Source organism: Antechinus flavipes, chromosome 1 (genome assembly GCF_016432865.1).
Source record: "Antechinus flavipes isolate AdamAnt ecotype Samford, QLD, Australia chromosome 1, AdamAnt_v2, whole genome shotgun sequence".
Classification (NCBI taxonomy): Eukaryota; Metazoa; Chordata; class Mammalia; order Dasyuromorphia; family Dasyuridae; genus Antechinus; species Antechinus flavipes.
In genome coordinates this window covers 3494912-3511914 of record NC_067398.1, presented here as the reverse complement: position 1 = coordinate 3511914, position 17003 = coordinate 3494912, and the positions used below count along the sequence as shown (strand labels likewise).

At 48.3% G+C, this 17003-nt stretch overlaps 1 protein-coding gene across 7 annotated transcripts in view; it reads left to right on the top strand.

The window, feature by feature from the left end:
• MINDY4 (MINDY lysine 48 deubiquitinase 4) overlaps positions 1 to 17003 on the top strand; it is a 126676-nt gene that overhangs the window by 13275 nt on the left and 96398 nt on the right. Inside the window, exons 1-2 of one of the 7 annotated variants that reach the window (XM_051977763.1) lie at positions 10570 to 12675; positions 16383 to 16502. The exons of 3 other annotated variants lie outside the window; for them this stretch is intronic. In XM_051977763.1, coding sequence (XP_051833723.1) covers positions 12559 to 12675; positions 16383 to 16502 — 237 coding nt within the window. In that variant the 5' untranslated portion in view covers positions 10570 to 12558. Of the gene's footprint in view, positions 1 to 10569; positions 12676 to 15465; positions 16198 to 16382; positions 16503 to 17003 lie in introns of those variants that run through there. 3 more of the 7 variants (XM_051977754.1, XM_051977779.1, XM_051977792.1) reach the window with 3 other exon arrangements.

Genomic DNA, 17003 nt, shown 5'->3' with positions numbered 1-17003 from the left:
TGAGAAATGAACCATGGACTCGGCTCTTATGTGTGCCCTAACACTGGCCTAGATTCAAGTCCTGGGGCCATTTATTTCTGACTGCTGACCCAAGCACCCAATCTAACAAGTCTCAATGTCTGTCACTGTCGGGCCTTTGGGGCACAAACTAAAGGGAAGGTGGCTGGTTCCTGACCGCAACAAATCAAAACCACCCTAACCCATTGACCATCATTGATCCCTGCTGTATAGCAGCTGTTCAGTCTCCATTTTTCCTGCACTGCCCATCCCCTGCTTCTCCTCGGTCTTCTCTCCTGTCCAGGCTTCAGTGACCCAGCTTGTGCACTCCTCTGGACCCTCACTTTCACTGAGAGCATCTCCTAAGTCTCTGTCTTTGGCTGACTCTCTCTTCCCTCTCTACCATCTTCCTGAGTGGGCTCATCAATATCACCTCCTGCAGACACTTCTTAGACATCACCTTTCTGGAACTCAAAACTGCACATGCTCAAATAGAAGTCAGTATCCTCCTCCCCAAAACCTTCCCTCATCCTCCCTATTGCTGTCCAGAGCATCCCTCCTCCCAGCTGCCCCAGTGCCCAGCACAGCGGGTCAGGTTCCAACCCTCAATTCTCATTCACCCCATGCATTATAGAAGCTTCCAGACCCGAGTATATGTTCTTCCAAACCACAAAGCGGATGGACGCCTCATCATTTCTGCCTGGATCTCCCAGTCCTCCCTCTACTCCTCTGCCAGAGTCATTTTCCAATGCACAAGCCTGAGCATGTCACTGCACCTCCTGTGGCACCCCTACTCAAGAAATTCTGATGATCTGCTGAGCTGACCACATTGTATGAATGTTAAATTACACTTGCCAAAAATTCCATTTCCACAGGACAAGCGCTCACAAGGTGATCAGGAGAAAGGATACAAGGACACGCTGGAGGTCTCTCAAGAACTTTAGAATTGATTGTATTACATGGGAGATACTGACATAGGACCCCCAGCATGGCATGCGTCATCAGAGAAAGTGCTGTGCTCTGTGAGCAAAACAGAAGTGAATTAGCTCAGAAGAAACACGAGAGGCGCAAGATTAGAGAAGCCACCCCCCAAAAGTCATAGGGATTACTTTTGGACAACCTGTGGCAGAGCATTCTGAACTCAAATTGGTCTGATCAGCCATAGTTGGATAGCTTTAACATAATGGCATTTGGGTCCTCTTGAAGGAGGACAGACACCGACCTAATCTCCTTCCTTGCCTCCTGATGTCCACCCTGGCTTCCTTCCAGGCCCAGATTGATTCCCACCTCCAATGAGAAGCCTTTCCAGATCCCCCCTCATTGCCTTGCATTGGTTATCTCCTTGTCCCACAGATAACTTGATTCCCCCCCCCCCAGACTCTGCATTCCCCAAGGAATGTTTTCTGCCTGCCTCTGGGGGACCAATGCATGGCACAGTGTCTATAGCTATGTATTGACTAAGGGGGGGGGGGGTCTGAACTTTAAATGGAGGCAGAAATTCTCTGGGAGCGTGAAGAAGAGGGAAGACATTGGGCTGGAAGTGCCTGGACGAAGCATGGACACGAGATAGAATGTTATGGGTGAGGCAATCAGCATCATTCCCGAAGTATTCTGCCTCCCTGGGGAACGTGCAGGGCCAAGCAGCAGCCAGCCCTCACTCAAAGATCTGTCTACATCCTTTAGCTGTGCTGCCCTCTTGTGGCCAACTAGTATGCCCTGCAAAGGCCTATCTTCATGCTCTAGCAGGGCTGCCTTCTTGTGGCCACTGGCAAGCACCCCCTTCAAAGGCCTGTCTTGATCCTTTAGCTGTATTGCCCTCTTGTGGTCATCAACTAGTACGCCCTGTAAAGGTCTATCTTCATCCTCTAGCTGGATTGCCCTCTTGTGGCCATGAACCAGCAAACTTCTTGTCTGCATCCCTTGTGTTGCGGTCAGCAGCCCCTTCAAAGGCCTGGCTTAATCCTCTAGGTGGGCTCCTTCTTGTGGCCACTGGCCAGCACCCTCTTCAAAAGCCTATCTTTATCCTCTGACTGGACTATCGCCTTGTGGTCATTGGCCAGCACCTTCAAAGGTCTGTCTTGATCCTTTAGCTATGTGGCCCTCTTGTGGCCACCAGACAGCACCTTCTTCAAAGGCCTATGTCAGGATGCTGTCTTGTGGCCATTGGCCAGCAAGCCTAGCAAAGGCTTTCATGTTTAGTTGTGCTGCTCTCTTGTAGCCACCAACCAATACGCCCTGCAAAGGCCCATCTTCATCCTCTAGCTGGGTTGCCCTCTTATGGCCATGAGCCAACAAACTTTGCAAAAGTCTGTCTTCATTCCTTGTGTTGCCCTCTTGTGGCCATCGACCAGCACCCCCTTCATAAGCCTATCTTTATCCTCTTGCTGGACTGGCTTCTTGTCATCAGCCAGCACGCCTAGCAAAGACCTGTCTTCATGTGTTAGCTGTGCTGCCCTCCTGGTGCCATCAGCCAATGTGCCCTGCAGAGACCTATCTTCATCCTTAAGATGTGATGCCCTCTTGTCACCGTTAGCCAGCACTCCCTGCAAAGGCCTGTCTTCATTAGTTGTTCTCCCTTCTTGTGGCCATCTGCCAGCACCTTTTCAAAGACCTAAGTTCATTCTTTAGCTGTGCTGCCCTCTTGTAGAATCAGCTTGCATTCTCTTCAAATGCGAACCTTCATCCATTAGCTATGTGCCCTTCTTGTGGCCACTGACCAGCATCCCTTGCAAAGCTCTATCTTCATGCTTTAGCTGTATTGACCTTTTGGTACCATTAGCCAGCACGCTCTGCAAAGTCCTATCTTCATCTTTTAGCTGTGGTGCCCTCTTTTCGCCATCCTCAGAACCTCTTTCAAAGGCCTGTCTTCATGATTTAGCTGTGCTGCTCTCTTGTTGCCAGCAGCCAGCACCCACTTCAAAGGCACGTCTTCATCTTTGAACTGTGCGGCTCTCTTGTAGACAAAAGTCAGCACCTCCTGAAAAGCTTTATCTTCATGTTTTAGCTATTCTGCACTTTTGGTTCTATCAGCCAGCACCCCCTTCAAAGGTCTATCTTCATCTTTTAGTTGTGTTTCCTTCTTGTAGCCACTGGCCAGCACCCCTCCAAAAGCCTGTCCTCATCGCTTAGCTGTTCTAACCTTCTGTAGCCTCTGGCCAGCATCACCTGAAAAGCCCTATCTTCATGCTTTTGCTGTACAGCCCTTTTGTGGCCACCAGCCCGCACACCCTGCAAAGGTCAAACTTCTTTCATCCTTTGGCTGCGTTGCCCTCTTGTGTCATCGACCAGCACCCTCTTCGAGGCCTGTATTCGTTTAGGTGTGCTTCCATCTTGTGGTCATCAGGTAGCACCTCCTTCAAAGACCTAGGCTCATTCTTTAGGTATGCTAGCTTCCTTGTGGCCTCTGGCCAGCACACCCTGGAAGGACCCATATCTCCATCCTTTAGCTGTTTTGCTTTGATGTGGTAATTGGCCAGCACCCCCTTCAAAGTCTTGTCTTCATCCTTTAGCTGTGCTGCCCTCAGCGCCATAAGCCAGGACCCCCTACAAAGGCTTATCTTATGCTACACTATTGTGGCCATCGAACAGCACTCCCTTCAGAGGCCTGTCTTCATGCTTTAGCTGTGCTGCTCTCTTGTCGCCATCAGCCAGCACCGCCTTCAAAGGCCTGTCTTCAACCCTTCTTGAGGTCACCAGCCAGCACTTCTTCTAAAAGCCTGTTCTCATCCTTTAGCTATGGTGCTCTCTTGTGCCACCAACCAGCATGCCTTGCAAAGGCCTGTCTTCATCCCTTGGGGGCGCTGCGCTCTTGTGGCCTACAGGCAGCACCCCCTTGAAAGCCTTATGCTCATTCTTTAGGTGTGCTACCCTCTTGTGGTCACCGGCCAGCACGCCCTGTAAAAGCCTGTCTTCATCCTTTGCCTCTGGCCAGTGATTCAGCCACCCAAAGCTGGCAACCTGAGGCATGTTAGAAACTACCTCCAAGTATCTGGTCTAATTTCTAACTTTTCAGAGTTCTGGGGACATCAATGTGAGCATTTAAGGGAACTAAGCTTGTAAATCAGTGCAAGAAAAGACCAGTCTGGGAGGAGCCAAGAGGGAGGACCTAGCCTCGGCCACGAAGGTGCGGTGTGACCTCCACAAGTGGATCACCTCCCGACTTCAGCTTTCTCGTCTCTGGAATGGGACCCTCGAACTCCACGATCCCTTCCAGATAGTCTCTGCTTTTTCGGCTTTGGCTCAGCTTGGGCACTGACTGCTATGACGAGTGCCACCTTGTGGGGAAAGTGGTTTTTCTCTTCAAACGGCTGTCCAGCCTGGGAGCAGTGAGTGAGGGAGTTCTAGGCTCAGGAGGCCTTTAATTTAGCACTGGAAGAAAAGAAGTTTAAAGAGGATCCTATTCATGGAAGATTATGATGTCTGCTTGGGTCATGAGTGATGCTGGGGGATTGTGTGCTCATTCCAGCTCATCGATGAGTATATAAAAAATGCAAGAGGAGAGAGAATGGGCAGGGACCTCTGCAGCCCAATGTCGACCTGAAGGGGAGCTAGATTTGAAGTCGGAAACAGTGCTGCCGTTTCCCAAGATGGCTCATGCCTCTGACACTGCTGTAATTGTAAGGAAAAGATTCTTCCTGTTAGATGCTCCACTGGGACAAGGAGACGCTTGAGTCCTACAATCACGCCCTCGAGTCCTTTTTCTCAGTCCCTGGACAGTAGCTGCACAAAAATCTTGATGGAGAAGATGAACTGGTATTCCCAAGATGTTAGGATACAGAAAAGCTTATGGAGGACACTGCAGAGGGGTGTACGCCACATACCTGATCTTAGTCCAAAGGCCAAAAAGTGAGAGTTTTAGCCAAAAGAAACATGAGATGTGCAAAATTAGAGAAGCTCCCCCCGCAATGTTCATAAAGACTCTTTGTGTCTGAGCTATGGCCAAGCATTCCGTGCACTCATTGGTCAGATCAGCCACAGTCAGTCACACTGTAATTCGACTCTAACATAGTGGCGGCATTTGGGTCCTCTTCGAGAAGGAAGGACAATCACCAACCAACAGTCCTGCAAGAGGGCAGACACAATTAGGAGAAAAGGGGCTGCTGCCCTACTAGCCATGTGTCCATGGAGTGTTTGGGGTGTTAGGGGAAGGACCAACCCCTCTGGGGTGAGGACCACTGAAGCCTTTTCTAAGGGTGCTCATGAGCCCCAACACTTACCTGTGGCTGCAAGAAGCTGTAGCAGCCAGTGGCTACATCTCAGTAAACCAAGATGGACTAAATGAAGTTGGGAGAGCAGCCAACAAGCCTCCAACTCATCAGTGAGGAGGATGTCGACCCCAATCATATGAAGACATCCTCTTACAGAAAGGAGGATGAAGACAAAGAGTTCCCCTGGCCATGATGGGAGCAGGTTTTGTGGAGAGCTTCAAGTTTGGTCAGACATGGAACATACCAAGTTACCCACTGCATCCTACGCCAACACCAGGCCTCCTGCTTTGGATTTTTACTACTGGACTGGGATGACTGCAACTCAAATTCATGCACAAGTCAAGATATCACTGTAGTACAATGTCATTGGTTCTCTTTGAAAACAAAGGTTGAATAACAGCAACAACAATATGCATGCATGTTTGACTCTTAACAAGCAACTAATTCCGAGGAGGAAAGAGCCTCAAACTCGGATTTGATCCCAATAAGAAGGGACTGGTTAGGGAGGAGTTAACTTTGAATCATCCCTGCAATAACCAATGGACACGTGCAAGAGAAACAGATTTTTAGAAGCTCAGAAGTTGGGGGTTAATTGGTTTAGAAGGGGGTCTTATGCTAGGAGGGTTTAGCTTAGTGGGATTCCTAGACTGGGACCTTCAGAAATGTCTTCTAGGCTCTATCTCTCTCCACTGTCATCTGAGACAGCAAGTGCCAAATAAATGTTTCTTAAATTGAATTGAAATAAGAATGGATAAAAAGAATGAGATAGGGCATCCTTAAGAACTTCAGGGACAGAATAGGATAATTCCCATGCTTTCCACCTTTTGGAAATCGTGTGTGTGTGAGATTAGAGTCCTAATCTCCAACTCCTAATGAATTCTGTAATTTCTGTGGGGGAAATGTACACTTTGTACACATGACCGTTTTTTGGATATTCATTTTAATATCGGGACATCTCCAAAAGCAAGTTGCTGTGCTACAACCCACACAGGACAGTAGCTCCCGGGAAAGTTTGCTTTGATGGAACAGCTTTGGCTGCTCAAAACCACAGCTCATAAGTCCCATCAATGCGATGCTTTTGCTAGTGAGAAGGCTTCCACATATGTTCTGTGCACGTGAGCCCTTCCCTGTGTGCAGAGTAAAAGTGGGATGTTTGATACTAGGATTTGGATGTGGACAGGGTGATGAGAGGAAAGACACATAGAAGGGTTGAAGAAACTGCTGGGATCTCGAGCCTGCTGTCTTTCCTCAAAAACGCCTCTTGCACTTGAAATATGGCTGATTTTTCACTCACAGATTCCTACTTGTTAATAACTAGTATTTATGTAGCACCATCTGTACATAAAGTACAAAGATCTGATTTGAGTTTCTCAACAACCCTGAGTGGTAAATGTAAACGGAGCTATGGAGGTTAAATGACTTGATCATGGTCATGTAGCTGGTGAATGTCTGAGACTGGACTCGAAGCCCAATGTTCTTGTCATTGAACTAACCAGCTGCCCATTACCACCCCTCCCCCTAGTCAAGGTCCCTCTTCTGATATGGGTCTGCATTCCCATTTGCTGTGTTTCTCCTCACTCCAGCTCCATTTAATCCCTTAACACTGCATTGCTTTTACAGGGGAATATTCATGAACAAACCTTTCTGCCAATAACAGGTGTACAGTCCCTTCCCCCAATCCACCTTGGCTCACCTTAGCTCAGTTGCTAGAACATGGGTCCCGCCAAGCTCATGTCCAAAGCGAGTATTGCTGTTGTGGACAAAATACAGTCCAGCATTCTGCTGGGACACTGATTTCTTGCTCCTCAGGACAAAGATACTGGGTTGGCTGATCACCTGACCTGGACTCCCAAATCCCCATGCTTTGTACACTCAGCCTAGATTAAAGACAACTGCTGGCCCCTAGAATGGAAACCAGCAAAAGGCCAAAGCCCAATTCTGACAGTGGGGAAGGGGAGCAGGCGGCCCCGACTTTCTCCACCCCCGAAGGCCACGTGGTCTCCCTGACATTGAGTGAAGGAATCACTTTGTTCCTTCAGACACAAACACAAACAAGCAGTGGCTGGAGCCGAATCAGACCTTTTGGAAGATGTCAGCAGGGCTGGCCAAGTAGCCAAGGGAGAGGGCTCTGCTGAGCCACACAACAGTTGACCCTGTCTCAGCCCCAAGATATCTCCCCTTGCACTTTCCTCACAGGCCATCACCATTCCTCCCCAGTACCTTCCGAGGGGCTACACCCACCCAGGGAGCAGTGGATGGGCTCATGTCCTACATAAACCTCACTAGGAAAATCTTAGCCATGTGTGTGAGCCCATAGTCAATAGGAGTTAGCACAAGACTCAAGAAGGCTGGCTCCCCCCGAGGCCGGGCCACAAGCTGGCTTCTGTTCAGGCTCCCGGCCCTGGCGGCCCACAGCGCCCCCGTCCTCCAGAGCCTCAGAGAGCTGCCGGCACTCTTTGAGGAGGGGAATGACTGGGGGATGACACCTCAAGGCATCTGCTGTTGGAGGGTTGTCCCTGAGGTTATCACCCTCTCCTCATGGCACTCCAATCCCTCAGCCTCCTGGAACTGCCTGGATCCTGCCTGGCAGGACTTCCATTGTGTTCAATGAACCTCTTCCTGGCTGGAGCATTTGGCAGGCGTGGAGCCCCTGCCTTCCCAGCCTGGAACCCTGTCTCCTTCTCTAACCACGTGGGTGGAAGCAGGGGGTCACCCTCTTCATGGAGCTCCTATGAGGAGCAAGGGGCCTGGGCTTATTATCTCTCCCTTACTCCCTTTCCTGCCCACCCTTGGAGGCTGCTTCCTTTTCTGTGGCTGCTGCAGCATCTCCCCATGGCTTCTCATTGAGGATAATCCAATGATTGGAATTAGGAGGGAATAGGCTGCCTTGAGTGTGCATCAACTAAACAGCAAACTCATATTTTCAGCCCCTCCGAAGTGTCCAGTACAGTGACAGGGGCAGGAGGGGATGGGTGGGAATACAAGCACAAAAGGTGACTCAATTCCCATGGAAAAGTTTACATTCTAAGGGGAGAGATGCAGTACATAGATAACACACCCCCAAAGTCAGGGCAGTTTTAAGCCACTGAGCTTACATTCTAAGGGGAGAAATGCAGTACATATATCACACATCCCAAAAGTCTTGGGGCAGTTTTAAGCCACTGAAGTATAAGCCAATAATTCATAATTGGCATGTTTGGGCCTAAGAGCAACACAAGGTTCCTGTGGCACAGTCCTCTGCCCCTGTTAACTTCTGTCCCCTGGGCTGGGTAAGATTCAGCTTTCTGCAAACATCTGAGCATGAAGCAGTGCATTATATAGTCCATGGCTATATAAGCACCTAGCGGAGAAAGTGGGGGACAATGCCATTTGCCCTGATCTTGGTCTAGATGGCACAATTTGGTGGCTTACCTCTGAACTCTTACTCCAAGATGCTTCGATCCTTGGTCCTCCTTGGCCTTTTTCTCCACCGGCGGTAGCTCAGTCCCACCTTTTCTGGGCCTGCCTTCTCTTCACCCTCAACACTTCCAAATCCCAGCAATCTAGGTTCTCAAATAGTTCCTCCCTTCCGTGCCAGTTCTTGGGGGAGGAGGCTGAGCAAGTCTCTCTTGCAGCGGCTTTGATTTCAGGAAGTGGCATCAATTAGGGTTCACACTCATGTCTGAGGGACTGGTTCAATCCAGAACGTTTAACAGATTATTTTTAAGTGCATTAGTCTGTGGTTCTACCCATGCAAGTACGTACAGCATCAATATAAAGTAAATAAATATAGACACAAAGTATTTAGAGTCAGTTCTGCCCGGACATTTGAAAACGTGAGTTTGTTCCCACGTGATTGTCGGATGGGCAACAGGCCATTGTGCCCACCGGATGAATGCAGGAAGTGGAGCCAGGAAACCGAGTCACGGAGGCTACAGACAATTCACGTCTCGTTAAACATCCACCACAGTTCAGCCTGCACGCTACCATACCTGACTGTTCTTTGCCATTTGCGAGTACGTGAGTTACAGTATATGTGTCTATTCATAACCACAACACACAAACACATGCACACAACATATGTACACACACAACACAACCCTGGTCATACATGTTATATATGCATGTGCACAATACCACACAATATATGTATATGCTTGGATAATGGGACATACACATGCATCGATGTAGATACACACAACACACAATATATGGATGAACAGAGATAACAGAACACACATGTACAATAACATAGATGGCTGTACATACAACACAATATGTGGATGTACATATACAATGCCCTATGCATATACACATACAAGACATAATCCATGTACACACATATGCAACACACGTCAGTATACAGTAAATAACGTGCATGATATACCATATACACACCATACACACACCATATATAAAAACACCAACAGATATACACACATAATGCACATGACATATGTATAACATATCTATGTGCATACACAACATGCACATATTATTTATATTATGTGTATTATGTATAATACATATTATATATTATTGATATATATATATATAAACAACATAAGGTCTGTCCAAATACAATATAAAGGCACATGCAAACATAATACAACATACACACATGTATCCATGTATATACAAATACTATATATACATGTGTATGCATGTATAGCACATCTACACATGCACAACACAATTTGTTGCTGTTCCATTGTTTCAGTCCCGACCGAGTCTCTGTGACTTCATATGGGGTTTTCTTGGCAAAGATATTAGAGTTGTTTGTTATTCCCTTCTCCGGTCCTTTGAACAGATCAGGAAACTGAGGCAAACAGGATTAAGTGACCCTTATAAGTGTCTGAGGCTGAATTTAAATTCATGTCTTACTGAATTCAGGCCCTGTGCTCTATCCAGTGCACCATCCAGCTACTTTCAACACAAGTGTATACCAATGCACGTGTATAGACGTGCACGCACAACACACATGTACACAGACTAGGCATGTAGACTACATGTGCACACATTAACAACGCACACCTGTAAACATATACCCTGCATGTGCATAACGCACGGTACACACATGCATGTGCCTCTACTTTGCACCCACGAGTGTGCACTCGACGCCTCCAAGCTCAAAGACGCCTCCCCAGCACGCCTGGATGGAGTCCTTTGAAAGAAACAAGAGAACGTGTGATCATTCTTGAAGCAGCAGCAGAAGGAAATCCCCATAGTGGACCAGCAGAGAGAATGCTGGGATGATAAATTGCTGTGACTAAAAGTTGGGTGCCCCAGCCCCAGCCCCCACAGGCCTGGCAGTCTTTATTGCCTGGCTTTGCCTAGAGGGGATTTTGAGGAACTCACCTGTCCCCTTAGAGCCGAACCGACTGTGCAGGGTGGGGGCCTGAGGGTGCTGGGGGTGGTGGAGGTGAGGGAGATCTTGCCCATGTCTGGACAGAGTCAGAAGTGAGGAGGGAGGCAGATGATGGAGCAGCCAGTGCAAGGAGGAGCTGAAGCGTTGGCTAGAAAGCACACGGAGAAGGCTAGAGGGAAGGCTAGAAAACCTCTAGACTTGGTCGTGAAGGCCTTTAAAAGCAACCAAAGGAGGAAACTGATTCTAGGGGCTATAACAGAGGGTCAGAGAGTCCAGGCATGGTCTGGCCGTGCCTATTTTGGTTGGTTAAATGTTAGGTTCCTTTTGAACTAATTGTTTCTCTTGGTTTCCCTTCATTCTTGAGAATGTTTCCCAAGTTGGGGATCTTTCAAAGGTGTCTCTTCATCAGTGCCAACAACGTGAACGGCAGCCGAAGAAGTGGAGACGGTCGCAGATACTCTGGCCCCACGACACCCAAGGAGTTCTTTTTTTTTTTGTAATAGCTTTTTATTTACAAGTTATATGCATGGGTAATTTTTCAGCATTGACAATTGCCAAACCTTTTGTTCCAACTTTTCTCCTCCTTCCCCCCACCCCCTCCCCTAGATAGCAGGTTGACCAATATATGTTAAATATGTTAAAGTACAAATTAAATATATGTATATATGTCCAAACAGTTATTTTGCTGCACAAAAAGAATCGGATTCTGAAATATTATACAATTACCCTGTGAAGGAAATAAAAAATGCAGGCAGAAAAAAATAGAGGGATTGGGAATTCTATGTAATTGTTCTTAGTCATCTCCCAGAGTTCTTTCACTGGGCATAGCTGGTTCAATTCATTCCTGCTCCATTGGAACTGATTTGGTTCATCTCATTGCTGAGGAGGGCCACGTCCATCAGAATTGATCCTCATATAGTATTGTTGTTGACTTCATATAACGATCTCCTGGTCCTGCTCATTTCACTCAGCATCAGTTCATGCAAGTCTCTCCAGGCCTTTCTGAAATCAAGGGAGTTCCTGTCTTGAAGAAAAACCAGTCCAACACACAGCTGCTTTTGAGGGTCACAAGAGTCTCTTTGCTTTTCCTTTCTTTCACTGAATTATATAAAAGGGATAAAATACATTCCTCTTTCTACAGAGGAGGAAACCAAGCTCTGGGAGCATAAGCATCTTGTGCCCTTAACCCTTGGTCAAAAAGAAGAGAGAATTCCTAGTTTCTTTCTCTGTGAAGTGAAATTCAGGTAAAGCCTGGCTTAATTGCTCATTTTCTGGATTGGTCTAGATTAATCAAGGTTCTAGATGTTCTAAGGACATCTTGTAACTCCCGGTTCATGGTTCCTATAATGATCCTTCCTTAAATTAAGTAAACATTGGATCTGAAAATGATTAAATGGTGATGTCAAGATTCAATTTCAGTATCAGCAATGATTAAGTGCCTGCTGTGTTCCCGGTGACAGGCTTAGTGCTGGGGAGACAAAATACAGAGGGTCCCCATCTTCACGGAGCTTTTAGAGAAAGTACAGGGAAGGAGTACAATGTACTTTCTCACAGAAATACAAAGTATAGACAAAGTAACTTCCAGAAAGCAGGAAGGAGAGAGCTCTCTGAAACAGAGTATCTTTAAGAAGCCAGTGGGAGAACAGGGCCAGGGTCCAGACAGAGAGAAAGGGGGACTAGCTTTTCACTAGGCTGGGAGAGCTAGCCCAATGCCCCGGGCGCTCAGTCTGATAGGGCAGGAACCGCAGGAGGGCCCTCCTCCGCCCGCCTCTGCTTCCTGCTCCTCCTCCTCTGCTTCCTCCCCTCCTCTGAATGCCAAGGGGGGAGGGGAGGAGGAGGAGTTCCAGGCTCGGCCTCTGATGCCATGGTCTCCACGGCAACACTCCCAGGCCAAGCCAACCGACAATAGGCTGCTCCCTTTGGGCTGCTGCCCCTACGCTTTGAATCCCTCCCAGACCCTGGATTCTAATGACCAGTGGGGGCAGGCGCTGTCTGAAGCGGTTGTGAATGTCTACTGCCAAGATCCGGGGGAGCCCACCCAAGCAGGCTGCAGGGCTAGGGATGGGCCCCCTCTTTGTGGAGGAGGTGGCGGCGTCTCTAGTCCGAGAATTTCTCCACAGAAAGGTACCGGAGGCACCCCGGGGCGGGCCCCAGCTTCCCGCACCTCCACGGGGTGTCGGGCTCATGGCTGTGCCCTGCGAGTAGGCAGGAGGGGACCCGGGGTGAGGGGCTGGGGCTCCTGGGCAGGGGAGCCGGGATCTGGCCCTGGACATTCTGGAAGGCTTCCTGTAACTTCCTAAGGATGGCCCGGGAAGAGGCTCAACTACATCTCCCGAGAGCCCCTTCTCCAAACAGGGATTTCCTTCCTGCGAGGAGTCCTGGAGGGCCCGACTCCCAGCCATGTGCAGTCCCTCTGCTGGGCCTCCCGGAGCCAGGAGCAGCCACATGGCAGTCCCTTGTTTAAAGCCACACTCCTAAGAAGGGAAACTTCTGTCAGTCTCCAAGAGGAGCCAGCAGAGCAGCAGCCTCCTCTTGGAAGCTGACAGAAGTTTCTCTTAAACAAGGGACTGCACATGGCTGGGAGTCGGGCCCTCCAGGACTCCTGCCTGATGGCTCCGGGGGGGGGGGGGGCAGGATTCAGGAGGCTGATGCTCTGGTGGCTCCAGGGGGAAGGGAATAGGAGGCTGCTTCTCTGATGGCTCCGGGGGGGGGGGGGGTGGGGGCAGAAGAAAGGAGGCTTCTCTGGTGGCTCCAGGGGGAAGGGGATAGGAGGCTGCTCTGGTAGCTCCTGGTGGGCAGGATTTAGGAGGCTGATGTTCTGGTGGCTCTGGGGGGGGGGCAGGAGATAGAAGGCTGATGCTCTGGTGGCTCCAGGGGGGAGGGGGATAGGAGGCTGCTTCTCTGATGGCTCCGGGGGACAGAAGATAGGAGGCTGCTCTGGTAGCTCCTGGTGGGCAGGATTTAGGAGGCTGATGTTCTGGTGGCTCCAGGGGGACAAGGTTCAGGAGGCTGATGCTCTGGTGGCTCCAAGGAGGCAGAATGCAGACCCGCATTGAGGCTAAGTTTGTCTGCTGGCCGCTGATAGATAACAACAGTAAAAGCCCACAAAGCCTCAGTGTGTCGTTAGTAGAGGCTGCTGACAGTTGTCTAAGGAGGAACCCCTCCAGCCTCCCCCCAAGCCCAGCAAAGCCAGCAGGAGCTCTGCAGAATCTCCTGAGTTTTCTGGCTGAGCATTTCTGGGCTTCGGCCCCTTGGCTGCTGCCTCCACATGTAGTGCCCTCTTCCCTGGGGCTTCCTTCACCAGCCCCTTGCCTTCTGGGGAACAAGCAGCATGTGGCCACAGAAACGGAAGGGGCTGGAGGGAAGGAGTGACCTAGGGCCAGCTCTGGGAGGAGCCTGACAGTCCGTATCACGCCAACGAGCATTTATGGCGAGCCTGCTATGTGCCAGGCAGAGTTTGTCTCTCCAGGCTCTGTTTTCAAAAGCTCCTGCTGGGGGAGGAAAGCCTGCTAGTGGCAGGAAGATTTTGGCTCGCACCCTGTTTCTGCTGCAGAAGTAGGCTGTCCTGAGGCCTTAAGGCAGTGACAGAGCAGAAAGGATGCTGACTCTGGAGTCCCAGGATATGCGTTGGACTCTATTAGGTGGGAGCTGTGTGACCTTGGGCCACTGCAATGAGTCTCAGTTTCCTCATCTGTAGAATGACAAACGGCCTCAAAATCCTAAGAGAAGCTGAAGACTGATCAGGGAGAGTGATCAGGATGATGGGGCAAGGTTGAAAACACGTTATTGGTTTCATGGGCTACAAGCTTGGACTAGTCTTTTTTTACAGATAGTTTTAACATTTTATTTTCCCCAGTTAGAGGTAAAATATTTTTAAATTTGTTTTTAAACCTTTGAGTTCCAGATTCTCTCCCTTCTTCCTCCCACCATTGAGAAGACGCATGTAAACTTATGCAAGACATTTCTATAAACATGTCCCTAAAGAAAAGAGATTTCCCGTCACTCCCACCCATGAAAAATAAAGTAAAAAAATGGGATCTGTATCCAGATCCCATCAATTCTTTCTCTGGGGATGGAGAGCATAAATCCTTCAGGGTGGTCGTGGATCACTGTACTGCTCAGAACAACAAAGTCACTCACAGCTGAGCATCCCAGCACTTTGCTATTATTTTGTCTGCAGGACTTTTCACTTTGCATCAGCTCACTGAAATCTTTCCAAGTTTTTCTGAGTATCCTGCTCATCATTTCTTACAGAACAACTGTATTCCATCATAATGGCAGACCACATTCAGCCTTCCCCAATTGATGGTCATTTTTTCAATTTCCAATTCTTTGCCCTGAAATAAAAGCTGCTATATACAATTTTGTGCATATAGGTCCCTTTCCTTTTTTTTTTTAAACAATATGTTTTGGGATATATGGTATGCATGATCCCTTAGGTCACAGTTCATATTTTTTGAACTTTTCATTTTATCCTATCCATTGGGGAATGGAGCTTGGTTTTGTGTGTGTGTGTGTGATTTTGATCAGTTCCTATTTGAGAAATGAGGCCTTCATCAGAGAAACTGGCTTCAAAATTCTCTTCACCATGACTCTTTCTATTTCCTGCCCATTTATTCTATTCCCTCTCTACTTTGATTCTGTCCCTCTTCAAAAGTGCTGTGTTCCTGACCATTCCCTTCTCCCAATATGCTCTTCTTTCTATCACCCTTCCCCCTTCTTGTACCTTTTCCTCTCCTATTTTCCTATAAGATAAGATAGATTTCTATATCCATTATTTTTTCTTTGAGTCAGTTCTGATGAGAGTAAGGTTCATTCACTCCCCTATCCCTTCCTCTCTATTATAAAAGCTTGCTCTTGTCTCTTTTGTGACAAATAATTTACATTAAGCTATTTAAGGAAGACCTACTGTTTAATGATCTTTGCTTGTTTGAAAGGTCCATAATTTCAGCTCAGTTAGATTTGTTCTGTTTTTATCTGTTATTTTGTGGGAAGAAATAGGATCCAAACTCAAAAGATTCAGGGAAGCAAATTTCAGCTTTATAGGATTCAATGTCTCCTTTCAAAAAGTATCAAACCTCTTGCTTAAAAAATTAAAATGGTGGCTCCCTCAAAATTCTGAGAAAACAGTTCTCAACAATGAGAACCATTCAACAATGGAATGAGCTGCCTTCACAGGTTGTGAGCACCCCAGCAATGAAATTCTCTCCTCCCTCTCTTCCTTTCTCCCTTCTTTTCCTCCTTCCCTGCTCCCTCCCCATACTTTTTCTGTCTCTTGACGCCTTCAGTGTCCCTTCCACTCTGTATACCTTACAAAAGGTCACTACTATGGCTGCATTGCCCTCTAAGCAGAAGGGATTGAGGAGGGACTTGGGTAGGGAAAGTCAAACTCAGAAGGTGGAGGTGGGGACAGGGAGAGAGTTATCATTAGAAAGCATTAAGTTCTTATGAGGCTCCCAGCATGATAAATGAGAGTGCTGACCCCCAAAGAAGGCCATTTTATATCTGACATCTGCCCCCAGGCGCTAGAGTGAGAGCCCCTGGAACAAGAGGGAAGGAATGCAGGTATAGGGCAGGCAGAGGGCCAGAGCCCAGCTCTGAGTTCGGACCTTCTCTGACCATGAACGCCTCATGATCACATGTCTGGTAAGTAAATAGTGATGGTGGACATGCTGATGTTTCTGCTGCTGCAAAGCCCCTGGGGAACTTCTCCTTCCAGGTGTCCGGGTCAGTCTGGGAGTGTCCCAGCAACCTCTAGTAAGGAAATAGTACTGGACATGGTAGAGTGGGCTTAAGAACGGGATCAACCAAATGTTTCCAACTTCTTCCAGGGTTTAAAAAAAACAAGCCTTGTCTTGGACCAAGAACATCCTCGAGGTGAATACAGCATAAACAACAGAAATGAGCTGCGCAAGGTTCTGCACCTAGAAATGCTTTATAAGGAAAACAAGGTGGGTGACTTTCAGGGGACAGGGCACTGAAAGCTGGGGGAGAGGGTGGCAAGTGCAGGAGTGGGGGCTGGCAGCGAGATGCCCAAGGCCGCTGACCTAAGCAGTCTCCTACTGAGAAGGGAGCGGTGCCCTTTCTGGAGGCCGCGTCTCATACTCTTGTTCTGACCCAGACCACCACTCTCAGGCTCTCTCCTTTCCCCACAAGAAGATTTTTCATCACCGACGGTCAGTTCTTCCCACGAGGACCATTTTTGCCTCTTCTAAGGAAAAGTGCCTCGGCTCCCTTCCACCCTTGCTTGTCGCCTTCAATAATCTCTGTGACAAGGTGCCTTGCCCAAATGTCAAAATGCTATACATACCTTAAGATCAGTCAACCAATCATTCAGTCAGCAAACATTTCCTAAGCACCGAGGCTGTGCTAGATGCTGGGACAGGAAGATAAAAGGGAACTATTCCTTGATCTTGGGACCAGACACGAGGCTTATAAGTTCCACTGAAGGA